Source organism: Macrobrachium nipponense, chromosome 27 (genome assembly GCF_015104395.2).
Source record: "Macrobrachium nipponense isolate FS-2020 chromosome 27, ASM1510439v2, whole genome shotgun sequence".
Lineage (NCBI taxonomy): Eukaryota > Metazoa > Arthropoda > Malacostraca > Decapoda > Palaemonidae > Macrobrachium > Macrobrachium nipponense.
Genome location: NC_087216.1, coordinates 72,622,767 through 72,636,667, shown reverse-complemented (window position 1 = coordinate 72,636,667; position 13,901 = coordinate 72,622,767). Strand labels below are relative to the sequence as shown.

The window sequence follows — 13,901 nt, the reverse complement described above, 5'->3', positions numbered from 1 at the left end:
TGTGTTCTCTAATAAAAAAAAATAATAATGAACCAAAGAAAAACTTCTTTCAGTTTTCTTATGAAGATTGAAAAAGAAACCCACAAAATCACTGTAACGAGTTTACTTCTAAGTATTTACATTTAATTTTACTCCACACTCGAGTACTTTCAGGCCCTATCTGTGGCCCATTTTCAAGAGCTGTGTAGGTTGTCAGCCTGGGCTGACAACCTACACATCTCTTGAAAATGGGCCACAGATAGGGCCTGAAAGTACTCGAGTGTGGAGTAAAAAAAGTTAAGTATATCTTAGTTTTACCAGACCACTGAGCTAATTAACAGCTCTCTTAGGGCTGGCCCGAAGGATTAGATATTTTTACGTGACCAGGAACCAATTGGTTACCTAGCAATGGAACCTACAGCTTATTGTGGGATCCGAACCACATTGTATTGAGAAATGAATTTCTATCACCAGAAATAAATTCCTCTGGTTCTGCGTTAGCCGAGCCGAGAATCGAACGTCAGACCACCGGATTGGTAGCCGAGCTCGAAATGCACTCGGCCAACGTGGAACCTCGAGTATGGAGTAAAATTAAATGTAAATACTTAGAAGTAAACACATTACGGTGATTTTCTTTAAAAAAAAAAATATTTTACCAGTTGTTCAGCATCTCATACTTCACTTTATTCCAGTTTTTCTTGCCACATGTACTACAGATTCTCTGACGAGTACTATAAACTCGAGAAATGTCATTCAGTGGTCTTGTTAAATTATGATGATGGTAGACGATGGTAAAAATAAAAAGTTTATACATATTATTATTATTATAAAGGATTAGCTTATCCAGACCTCTGAGCCTAACAATTATATGTATGAAGAGTCATATCACTACTGCTTAAGTCCCTGCATTACTCAGTGAATTACATATAGTCATCCTTTTCAGTAAACTATTGGTATACCCCTTATCATCTAGATTTGCTAATCTTTTTGTACCCTTTATAATTATTTTTTTTTGTAATTTGCTTTTGTTTCCAATATTGTATATATTAATTATACTTTCTAAATGTAGCATTGTTCATTTCAATTTTACGTTTATATTTGGCGCTGACGTTACTGCCGCAATATTTTCAGGAGCCGAGTGTAGAGGCTCAGCAGGAAATGCTGCACTTCCAGCTCGCTCGCATCCACGAGGTGAATTCTCACCTCCGTGCGTTGATGGAGGCTTCGGAACGTGGGCTGCCTTCTCACATAAATCTAGCCATCCGACCCACCGTCTCCTCCAGTCATTTTTCTTCAAAGAACGCAGGCGTTGACCCCGAGGAACAAGTACGAGTTATAGAGAGACTGAAAGACCAGAATCACCTTCTCACAGAGGTATAATATAAGGGGATCACTGTTAGCGCAGAATGTTTTACCAATGCCTCAATGGGAAACATTATCTGCTAATGTGCATACGAAGTGATAAGTGTCTCATCAGTCGCAACTGTGTACAGTACTGTTCATAAGTAGTTTTATATAATTATGATGGACTTAACAAAAATAATTGTTTTTATTTTACATAAGTAGTTTAGAGGTTTTCCTTTACATCAAAAGTAATTTATAATTTAATCAATAATTCTTAGTGTGAAGCAATTTCACCACAAAACTGCAAAAATGCTAAGTCTTACATACTTTGAAGGAAGCAAGATTTTTAGCATGCAAAAGAAACCAGGTACCTGTATACAGTATACGTACTGACTTAAAGGGAATATTTATTTTTAAAATGTTTGAATTTTTATAGGGTTTAACAGTGTTAGTAGAGGAACAATTGTGCCTATATATTTGGGGCTGTACAAGTACAAAAACATGTGAATACGACTTACTTTCATTTTTTTCTTCACTGAAAGGAGGTCAGCTTGAAAAGTGAACGCATCACTGGACTCGAACGGGAAAAAGCTGCATTGTTAAGGGAACTGTTCCAGTCTCGCTCTTCTCAGCAGCTGCAGGCCACCTCGGCAGACTCAACATTCATGTGAGAGGTTTCCACAGAAGATGCCGGGTATGGAAACAACATGCTTTCGTCTTTGAACAGTTTACAAATCTGATTTCTCAGAGTGGTATGTCTTACAATGCAGGAATTGTTAGATCCTCAACACTGCATTTAAACATTTACATGAACAGGGTATTTGCTCATAATTTGACAAAAATATTGTATGGTTATCATTGTGGCATGTCCTATGGATATACTACAGTTGCAAATTTTTAAAATTTTTTTGGTGTCACAGTGGTATATAAATAATATTGAAGAGTATAAAATAGACCGTAACCAGTAGTGAAATTTTATGTAGGGTGATTTTGCCTTTAGAGTCTTCACTGTGCTTTTGGTCACAGCATTGACAACTTGTTCTTTTGGGAGGAAATACTGCGACTCTTCTGTAGGGTGAAACACTTTCTTGTTGGTTTGTGCATACAACATTTTCAGTCCTGAGGAGGGCACCGTGAAAACATCCGTTAGCATTTTTTTGCTGTCTATTTGCGGTGTGGTAATTCTTGTTCATTGCAGACCCTTCGTTTGCAAGAATAGTGTTCATGAAAAGGAGGATGCACAACTACATATTACACTAAATGATAATCACTAAAAATGAGTCGGGTAACCCAGCTTCTGAGAGTGAAAAAGAGACATTCTTTAGGTTCAGGAAGGGGAATGCCTCAACCCCTTCCCCCTGTAAGTGAGAGCAGTTTTGTTGATGTTTGACCAAGTAGTGTATGGTGTTTTTCAGTTTGTTTACATATAAGGTATTTGGATGTACCAGCTACTTGACGATGAAAATTGATTGATAGTTGTTTATTATGAGTTACAAGTTGCCTGTTTTGACATGACATTACATAAAGGTATTTTGTTACTCTCTATATAATCCTTAATGTACCTTCAAAGTAACTAATGCTGACATCATGTTGGATATAGTTTTGTATGGTAAGATTTTTGTTTTGTTGAATTAGTCATATTTTTTTTAACATTCACATGTATTTGTGCAATTTTTTACAAGTAATGATTTGATTGTTATATCGATGAGTTTTTATTTACTATGAGAATTCTAAGATTTAAATGAAGTTGTTTGAAGTATTGTACTGATAATTGCCAGTTGTAGAGAATTTATTATCTTCGATATTTTCCACTGGGGCAATTTGTGTAGAGGAATCTGTTGACAATGAATTTTTGAGATTTATGGGAATATTGCATTCAAGCTGAACCTAGGTTGCCAAAGAACTTCCAGTCTTGAGAAATACTACTACTGTTATTATAGAAGTTGATGAGCAATTTTCCGAATTGTTGAAAAAGGTTGAGGATGCAATAAATATAATTTGCCTTTATATGCTACAAGTCATGTTCTGTTGTCTCATGATTGTAAGTTACTTGCTTGAAGTGTTGTGGGAAATTCAGGAAATTTTGTTGTATTTTTCTTAACTGACAAGAGCACCTATTTTTTATTTCTACACCAATTGACACTTAGCATAGCCATGCACACAACTTTTACCTTAGGGTGAATTGACAATGAGCTTTGCCATGCTCATAATTTCTAACCCTGAGCCAATGTACAAAATATTTACTTCTTGACAGTTGCCAGTGAGCTTTGAAAGGTACGTCAGTTTCTGAACAGTTGCCAATCGTGCACCCACAATTGTTTAGTTCTAGACCGGTTGACAGTGGGTGTTACAATGTACACAACTTTTACTCATGGACAGTTGCCAGTAAGTTTAGCCATGCACAGATTGTTGCCTTCTAGATCAGAAACAGTCTACATTGCCATATCCACATTTTAGTTTTGGATCAATTAACAAAGAACTTGCCATGTACAGTATTTCTTTATTGATCAATCATAATGTGCATTGCCATGCATGCACAAGTTTAGTTGTGGAACAGTTAATGTTGCTATGTACATTATATTTAGAAAGAAGAGCTTTTCATGTGGTATTAACAACTTATTTAATAATCTAGATTTTGTAACTTTGTTGTTCCACTTTTAGTTCTCCCACAAAAACAAATTGGTTGAGCTCCATCGGTGTGATTCAGTAGGCCTATTCAATCACTTCAATGTAATAATAATGCTCTAAATCTGTGGCAGCTCACTCCTAACTAGAACTTTGAGGTTTTGTATTTTTATTACACAACTTTTGGATGGAATATCACTTACACTTTGATATTGCCTTCATTACTTTTCCCTCTTTGAGATTGGCAAGTAACTTGAAAGTTTATTGTTAGGTAGATGATTCAGGGAGAAGTGACTAATGAGAGGATGGGACTAGCCAGTTTATTTCAGCGTGATAAAATGGTTGGAAAGAAGCAAGAGAATTCAATTCCTTTTGCCATGATGCTAGATTGCAAAGGAGAGAAAATATAAAATTATAAATAGGGAAAACTTTGGTCAGTCATTTGTGGACTATAGACAAATTATTTTGTTGAACATCAGAATTGCAGTAATTCAGTTGTTGGAGTTAACATTTCTGCCATACAAAGATTCATGTTGCACAGTGAGTGAGCGTGTTAGGAAAAGTAGAGAACTGTTAGTAGTTGGAAAGGCAGGGTGAAACTGTTATTTTACAGATCTTGAGGAGGTTTATAGTATGGCGATAAAAACAAATTCATAGTTCCATAAAATTTTCAAGATTGATCAATATTTGTCCAAGTACAGGCAGTCCCCAGGTTACATCGTTCTGACTTTACAGCCCTTGGCTCATGGTGCCAGTTACCTGATTTTATGGGGCCGTAAGCCCCATTTATTCCATTATTATTATGAAGTTCTGGTTTACAGCCCACTGCCAGGAACTGAATCCCTGCGGTAAGCTGGGGACTGCCCACAAGTAATTTCATCATAGTTTGTACATCAGCTGGAAAGTAATGAGTAACTTAATTAGCAGCAATAAACCATACATAAAGGGTAAACTCATAAAAGTATATTAGAATTGAAGCTTATGATATTTAGATAAGTTTGAAAAAAATTTTCAGTGGGAACTAAAGCCAAAGATATATGATACATTTTGAGTGAAAATCTCATACATTAATTTTGTTGCTTTTGCTTAAGGAGTACTGTTATAGTTCTGGCATAGCCTTTGTCCTTATGCCAGAGGAGAATGAAATGTTTTAGGTTTGATAGTGCGATTCTGTGACTTAATTTTAGTTGCACTAGAGGCAATAAGTGTGCAGCCCTCTGCATGATTTCTTGAGCTCATTTCACTGGCAAGCAAATCGTATAAAAAATTTCAATGAAGTTACAGTGAATTTTGAGTGACAACTTGGATGTGATATTTCAAGGGTAGTTTGATTTGAGTGTTACATTGCTTCCTCAGTAGAGTTGTTAAGTTTGTTGGGGTTTAAAATTGATCGTTCACCGAATATGTCGAGACCTACGTATTTTAGAAGCGGTCAAAATGTAGATTAAAATGTGCTTTTGTTTTGGCTTGATGGTTGTCCATTTTTTTAATATTGTGAGGATAGACGAGTTTTTTTTATATGGGCATAGTCTTGAGCCCATAAGCAACATTTTCTGTAACTGATGTGAATGTTTATCTCCTAAATTGATGAATGTGGAACTTTATTGTACATGGTGAACCTTTTACTTTTTGTCAGTTATAATAATCGTTTTGCTTCCGTTTTGGAGAATGTGATCTTTCAAATTCCACAGTCTTCATGTCTGATTCTGTATGGTTGTTTTTATATTTTATTTTTTCATACTTTTAATCTGACAACTGAATACCTATTCAAGAAATACTCATAGTGTAATTTTATTAGGGAATGCTTATCCAAGAAATACTCCGTTTTGAAAAACCTGAGCATTGAAACTTGAAGCATTAGGTGTCACAGCCAGAGTGAATGCAGATCTCTGAGCATAAATGCCCTCTGCTAATATTGTAAGTATATCCAGTAGTGATTTGTTGTACATAACTCCAGTTGGTCACTTATGTATAGCACACTGCCTTTGCCTTTGTCACAGTCAGCCTTTGACAATCTAGCAGAAAGGTTGTAGTTATTTTGTCAAAAGGTTGTACATTCAGGTTTCTTAATACTGGCACCACCCTGCTTAATAACAGCCAACTTTGAATTTACAAACATTAAGAGATACAAACAAACAGGATAGCAAATTAAAATTGTATTCAGAGCGTTCCTCCTTGCTGCCTGTAAGTTCAAATTTTGTTTTCTGCCTATTCCGTACATACACTACAGGCAGTCCCTGGTTATCGGCGGGGGTTCCGTTCCTGGGGGTGTGCCGATAAGCGGAAAGCATCATTAACCGAAACTCGGCGATTTGTGGCGCCAGTAACCGGTTATCGGCGCCATAAGCTCCTCTGTTGGGTATATGTTATGGTGCCATAACTACAGGCAGTCCCCGGGTTATGATGGAGGTTCCGGTCTTGAGACACGTTGTAAGCTGGAAATCGTCCTAAGCCGGAACATCGTAAAAAATCCTAAGAAAACCTTACTTTTAATGCTTTGGGTACATTAAAAACTAAGTAAACTGCCTTCTTATTGCATTTTTCATCTACAAAACCTTCAAATATTGATTATTTTGCATTTTTGGAGTCATATTTCTTGTGCCGGATCAGCATTGTAGGCGTCGTAACCCTGGAACATGCGTCATAAACCTGGAAATAATTTCTGATAAATATAATTGAAAAGTGTTGTAACTTCGGAACGCTGTATGCCGAATCCGTCATAAGCTAGGGACTGCCTGTATTATTGGTGCCTTATCGATAACCGGAACTTGGCCCGTTATGGCCCCATATATTGCCGATTTTATGGCGCTTAGACAAGCCCCATAAAACTGGATTGGCGACAACCAGGGACCGCGTGTACTATATGTACGGTGTATTGTGCTTTAGGATTAAAAAACATACAGTACACGTACTGTATTGATTTTATATCCAACTGTACTTAATTAAACATGAAAAATACAGTAATCAACTTTCAAACAATTCAACATACAAATGGGTGTATGGAACATAACTCATTTGTAAATAGGGTGGTGTCAGTACCTCTCATTAATTAGTTGATCAGGAATCAGGTCTTCCACATACAAAAACATGTGTCCTTGCATAACAGGATGAAAATATTTATTGATGGAGAAGCGTGGTGCATGACAAGTATACCACATTACTGAATGTATTTAAAAGAAATTTACTTAGGGGTATTTGAGGGTGTGAACTTTGGCTGTATTATCTGAGACTTTTGCTTTAAAGTCTGGCTTGTGAAGAGTATAAATGTCTTTGTAAGTATAGGAATTACATCCATATAAAGAAGCAATTTCAATTCTTGTTACATTGTGCATGCATGTTGCAAAGTATGCAACATAAAGATAGTAGAAACAGTACAGTAATGTGAACAAATTAATTAACTGGTAATGGTGAACACATGCTGATTGTGCTCATTGATCCATTTGACCTGCCAGGATAATTTTTATTAGAAGTCAGTATCATGGTTTTGTTTGTTGCTCAAGAAGAGACATCTTAAAATGGGTAGTATGCAGAGTAGGAAGGCAGGGATATTCAGTGGTCCTTGGAGGGGTCAGGTCATGGCACCCTAAGTTAGGGTAGGAAGGTAAGGTCTGGTTAGATCAGGTCATGGCAGACTAGGAAAGGTTGGGATTTGTCACGCCTACCCGTTTGCTTACTCTGCATCTGTTCTGTTAAAGCTTGAAAAAGTAAAAAGTAAAAAGCCTACAGTGTAAATTCTCCTGTGTGCCTGTCGCCACATTTAGCATTGGGCCCAATTGTTTTCTTTCATTCCTGCTTGGCATTTGCCTTTAGGAAAAATAGTCGTTACTAAGACTGACGCGTGTGAAATTTTTGTTGTGTGCAATCTGATTGCTGAAGCGTGCCATTATGATCTCGAATTAGGAATAGAAGACAGAGAGAGAGAAATAGATAGATACAGTTATTTGAGTGGCTGCCTTCTAGGAATTTTATTTCTTAGGCTTTTAACATTCCGTAATTTTACATAATGGTTAAGTTATGATAAACCAAACAGCTTGATTTCTACTTATTGCTGTACTCTGTGTAGATTTAAGTCTTCTTTGCCTTTTTTTTTTATCTTTTTTGTTAATGCTATACTCAGTAAGGCTTTAATTTTAAACCAAATGATCTATTTATATATCGTGATTGAGTGACAGCATTACTTGATGGCCACTCTGGCTTTTCTCTCCAATGACCTAGGGGTGTTCACTTAATTGGTATACTGTAGTTAATATATTTCTTAGTATGTATTAACTTGTATTTATTCAGAGAAACCTAAAATGTTTAAGCAATTTTTTTTTCCAATTGAAGTATATTTATTGATAATGATTATTTGCTTATACAGACACCACCCTACTTACCTACATTCAACTGGCAAACATTCAGAGATACTAACGGATTACTAGTTAAAATTGTGTTTAGATCGTTCTCTCTTGCCACCCGTAAGTTCAGATTGTGTTTTGCGCACCTATTCTGTACGTGGAGTGCTGTGTGCACAGTGTACATATTGTTTTTTAGGATGAAAAACGTACAATATTGCATTGGTTTTATATCATACTGTACTTCAATGGGCAAGAAGAGAAGAGTACAGTAACCAACTTATGAACAATTTCAACAGACTAATGGCCGTCAGGAATGTAACTAGGGTGGTGTGTGTATTTAGTCTCATTTCTGCAGGGTATTCTGTTTTTTGTAGCCAGAGAAAGGGTGGTTAGACTGAGATTGTTGTACAGTACACTGCAAATTGAATTTTGCTTGGTTCTAACTGCAGGTTGTAATATTGATCATCACTGCCTTAACTGTTGTACATTTTCAGGGTAACAAATAATTTATACATTCAATTATGCATGCAATTTGATGGAGATATTTATGAAAAACTACTTTTTAAGATTTTACTTTCAGAGATCTTGCATTTCACTAAGTAAAATTTTGTATTTTGAGAACTCATGCTCTTTTTTTATAGAAAGCATTATACTTCTTGTTATTTTCTTGGAAGTTATGTAAAATGTGTCTTTAAGGAATTGTTGCTTGCTTAGACAGTACAGTACATTACATATTCTCACCCCATTTTCTTAATGTGTACAAAGCTAAAGTTATTCTTTACTGTTGCAAACTAATGTGTCAAGCAATTCCTTTTAAATAGATTTTTCTTAGACTGTGTAATTGCACTAAACATTCCTTTAAAAGAAAAAAGTGCCGTCCAATAAACTGTGATTTTTAGTCCTTTGTTTCATTTTCTATTTTCCACATTACATATTGTGAAGATAAAAGGCATCTGAATGTTGGCTGTTTCAGTTCAAAGGTCAGCATGGGCTCTCCAACAAGAAGATTCATGGTAAAGCCTTAGGAAATTTTGGAGGAGGAATAGAGGAATTTTGGCACATGAAAGAAAGGGCTTGTTTCAAGTCAAGTCTAGTATATGTAGCACTAAAAAAACCAATCTACTTGATAGTTCCTTGTCCACTAACACCTTGGCTGACATGAAGGAAAAGAATTTCCCTGCTCAAAAGCTTTCCAAACAATGTTTGCTTTATGTGCAAATGCTTCTGACAGCCACTGTTTCAAACTGGATCGATGGCTAGTCTCCCGGTGATTAGTTCACCATAAGTCATAGGACCTAAGCATTGCAAGACATGGCTGAAGGCCTTGCTTCTTGTCAACAATGCACCTGCGCATCCTGCCATAATAACCCAGTTGATTGATGCCAAAGGACAACAAGGGTTATGCATTTGCTTCCTAATTCAACTTCACTCACAACCGATGGACCAAGATATAGTTGCTGCAAAGTTCTGGAGGTGGTGATGGTGGTTTTCAAGGATGAGGAGGAAATGCAGCAAAGGTGGATACATGAGGCAAACTGGTTAAGGGAATTATCGAAGGTACTTGTCTGCCATCTGGGAAGGATGTCGCCTGGCAGACCTTGGGGCACACTTGGAAGTATCCTGAAAGGGGAAAAAGGCCTGACTGACTTTAAAAGGCTTCGATGTCAACGACTTTTGTTCCTAGCTTCTGATGGGAGGGACAACACACTCAAGTGTGACTGGATGATGATGGTGCTGAGCCTGACTTCCAGCTGATGTACAACAATGAGATAGCAGCTGCAGTTGCCACTGGTAAGATGGAGAAGGAGAGAAGGAAGCCAACGAAGACGATTCTGACCTGAAGAGACAGTCAAGCTACAAAGGGACGAGGGGGATCTTAATGACTTCATTGAGCTGATAGAGAACGCCCACAGTGACTGCAGCTGTTTTGCCAGGCACTTGGGGTTAGCTGAAGAACTTGAGAAACAGAATAAGAAATGAACACATCAATTGAAGTGTCCAAAAAAAAATAAAAAAAAGCCCAAGAGTCATGACTGAGATATTCTGTGCATCTGATGAGGAGGCCCCACCTTGGGATTAACCCAAGAAAAAGAGTATCTCTGCAAGACTTGGAAGAGACTGCATAGCAAAGATCGTGATTGAGAAAAAAAAGTAAATAACTGTGTTGTGTGAATTTTGTGAAAGGGGGAAAAGTATGTGATATGTGGATTACTATTTTTTTCAAAATGAAAAAACTCATCACTGTATGGAATGAGTACCCTTCAAATCTCACAGTCTCATCTCCATCTGTCTGGGGACATTCAATACTAAATGTGGGCATATAACTGATGGGTTTGTAAGAAAAAATTACTTTCATACTGAAAAACTCAGACTACATCGTTAAAATGCTTAACTAACATATGGTTGGCCCATGAGATTGATATTTAAAAAGTTACTGTTTCTTAAAAGCTAATGCATAATTGGAAAAGTGAAAATGATAGGATTTAGAAACATTTTTTATGGAAATAATGTTTGTCTAGTCATTTCCTTTTAACATAAAAAGATAAAAAGCAGAATCTATATCAATATGCATACAATATATTCATCTTAAAAAGTTGTCTGAAATATCTTAAAGCTTTTTATAAAAACTATATTTATACTAAAATCTTCATCTAAACTGTTAATCCCATTTTAATCTAGTACTTACCTTGTAATCCCAGTCACTTTTGCCTTTATGCATGCAAACACAACTTAATACATATAACATTCAGCTGGAGAATGGAAATGTGCTGAAAAATGAGTGCTGAGCATTCTCCATTAATCTTCAGTCTTCATATGGAAACTTCTCTTCAAAGTGTAATCAGATCTCTAGGTAAGAATTCTTTGGCTCTCACAAAGCTGACCTAAAGGGTTTGTTCATGAATAGGAAATGAAAGCAGGAGAACAACACAGTTTAAGAAGATCAACGGGAATTGACAAAAAGAAGAGGAATATCAATGCAGGGTAGAGCTGTATGGGAACTGCAGAGATCCTTTTACACTGATTTAGAACATCACACAAGATGCACTGAGCAGTAACCTGTTAAGAAGCAATAGCTTGGTACTAGCTCCATAAAACATCTAGAGCAAACTTATTTCTTTTCACATATGTAGTTAAATCTTTATAGTCATTAACAGTTATTTGTTTACAGTCAATAAGTCTCAGAGTGGACATGGGATTTTTCAAGTGCATCACCTCCCAAATGGAAGTCACAGTTAAATTATTACACACTACAAACTGAACTTCTTTAAGTTTTGGGAGCTTGGTTTCGCGTGCACAAGCCATTAGTACCTCATCTGTGAGTCCATCTTGATCAATGAGTGAAATTTCTTCTAAACAAGGAGACTGGAGGAGAAGTCTTATGCTGTCAACTGGTATTTGTGCTTTCATGTGTTCATGCAAATTACCTCCAACTTCATTATCAACAGAAATGATTTTCAGGTGTTGAAAACTTGGTTGCACTTTCGACAAGGAGGAAAAGGCCTCGCCTGGGTTTCTGTCACAGTAATAACAGTTCGACATGAGTCTGAGAAGTTGCAGTTCATTACACAGACAGCCAATGACTTTCAAGTTAACCTTGTGAACAGAACGCAGATGAAGTTTACGTAACCCAGGACCAAACTTCAACAGGAGTGGCAAAATGTGTTCGTAAAAATCAACTTCTTCTTTTTCTTCAAAGTACAGCGTAAGATCATCAATTTCATTTAGTTGTAAAAGTGGTAATAAACTCTCACTTCTTACAGATATTAAATCTCCAAAATTAATAGAGTGAACAAGTGGGCACATGGTCACACCAAAACTAATTAAACTAGCATCACAGCATATACCCGACATGTTAAAGCCATATTCGTCACACTGCAACCGCCGTAAATTCAGGACAGGATTTTCATCTAAGCCAATCTTCCTATATTCCTTAAATAAATGTAATTCAAGGTCAGACGAACTCAGTCTTGCTATACTTGCTAGCAACTCGGAGTGATTCAACTCTTGGAGACTTGGCATATATACTAAAGCAGCAAGAACTCCGCTCGAAGTAACGTGTGATCCATAAACATTGAGATGTATCAACTTTCTGCTGAGGGCAGTGGTTTCAAAGGGATCCCTGGTAGGTGGACAATGATGTCCGTGTATAAGACCAGCTATACCTTTATCTGTTGCAGATGAATCAGATAAGTTAAGGATCCTGCAAACAAAAATGGACTAATTTTGTTTAAAGTTTCAAGTAATGTAACATTAACTATCACAAAGAATTGTACTACTTTGTTAAAAGTACAACTACCGTTTTAGCAACACATCATCTACGAAACTAGTATAGAGTTCAAGATACTAACTTCCCAAAAAGTTCTATAGACTAAAGGACATGAAATCAGTAGCAAACAGTCCATTAGTCATTTCCCTGAAACATTTAATTAAGCATTCTACTTTATTAATTATTTTATGAATAAATGTCTATACAAAACATTGTTACTTAAGACAGGGAAATACAAATTAATTTTGATGTGACCTCAAAAGGACAAGTTAAATATGATTTGGAAATCATTGGGATGAAAAAACATAATGTACTTGAATAGGCATAAGACCAACTTACGAACAATTCAAGATATGAACAGCTCTTTGGAACATAACTCATTCATATATATGGTAGTGTCTGATTTATTGTACTCTACAGTAGCTATTTGGAGGTGTAAATCAAGACAAAAAATGGAGCAATTACCCTTACCTTACGTTTTTGCAGTTTTCGCCCATAGTTGCCAACGTAACCTCTGAAATACTTGTCTGGGATAAATCGACAGTTTGAAGATGTTCCAAGGACATAAATACCTTTGTTAACAACCTGCACGGCAGACTACTACTCCTGAGTCCTATGTGACGAAGGTTCTGCAAATACAAATAAATGCCACACTGCGTCATCTACAACTCACAGTTCATATTCTCTTTCTTCCATCTTACTTTTCACCTTGTAACAATTCTTCATAGTGCAACTGCAAGATTGTCCTCCTGTTACACCTTTCAAACCTTTTTACTCTCAATTTCTGTTTGAGCGCCGAATGACCTCATATAGTTCCTAGTGCCTGGCCTTAGACCTAAATTCTTTATTCTATTCTATGACTCACTAAACCAAAAATTCATTGAAAAGTTTCCTCCAGACATGGAATAGCTGAGATATAGTATGCTGAAATTTATTTAAAGTAAATATAATTAGATTTAATTATTAAATATTTTAATTTCGGTAAACAATCCTATTTTCACTTAGGCCTTGATGTCTAGTGGGGTAATCAACAGAGTGCTGAATAACTTGACTGTTATCTAACATGCATTCTAGAATTGAAACATTATAGATAGCTTTTCAATGTTTCAGTATCTCTTCTCTACAGATCTAAACTCATTGCTAGGTGGGGACTATTGTACTCTTTGGATCCTTCAATGAGAGAGCGAGAACCCACAATATCCAACCAGCATAATATCTCAAACATCATAACTCTGATGTCCTTCAAGATTTCTCCAACAAAGAGTTTGAAATTAAGCTCTAAAATTACCTATTATTTCTGACCCTCACTAGTCTGAGGATTATTATTATTATTATATTATAAAGGATTA

General features: G+C 36.3%; 2 protein-coding genes across 4 annotated transcripts in view; one reads left to right on the top strand and one right to left on the bottom strand.

Annotated features, from left to right (window-relative positions):
* LOC135201084 (suppressor APC domain-containing protein 2-like) overlaps positions 1-9,183 on the top strand; it is a 37,032-nt gene extending 27,849 nt beyond the window's left edge. Inside the window, exons 9-11 of one of the 2 annotated variants that reach the window (XM_064229971.1) lie at positions 1,111-1,353; positions 1,866-2,017; positions 2,375-9,183. In XM_064229971.1, coding sequence (XP_064086041.1) covers positions 1,111-1,353; positions 1,866-1,994 — 372 coding nt within the window. In that variant the 3' untranslated portion in view covers positions 1,995-2,017; positions 2,375-9,183. Of the gene's footprint in view, positions 1-1,110; positions 1,354-1,865 lie in introns of both variants that reach the window. The other variant, XM_064229970.1, reaches the window with a different exon arrangement.
* LOC135201085 (uncharacterized) lies at positions 4,125-13,181 on the bottom strand (the record flags this gene model as incomplete). 2 transcript variants are annotated; one of them, XR_010311447.1, is given in 3 exon segments in its annotated part: positions 4,125-9,905; positions 10,972-12,486; positions 13,024-13,181. XR_010311447.1 is itself a non-coding variant. In XM_064229972.1 (2 exon segments), coding segments are annotated over 2 exon segments (1,278 nt in total), but the record flags the coding sequence as incomplete, so codon positions are not given.
* Between the last annotated feature and the right edge of the window lie 720 nt (positions 13,182-13,901).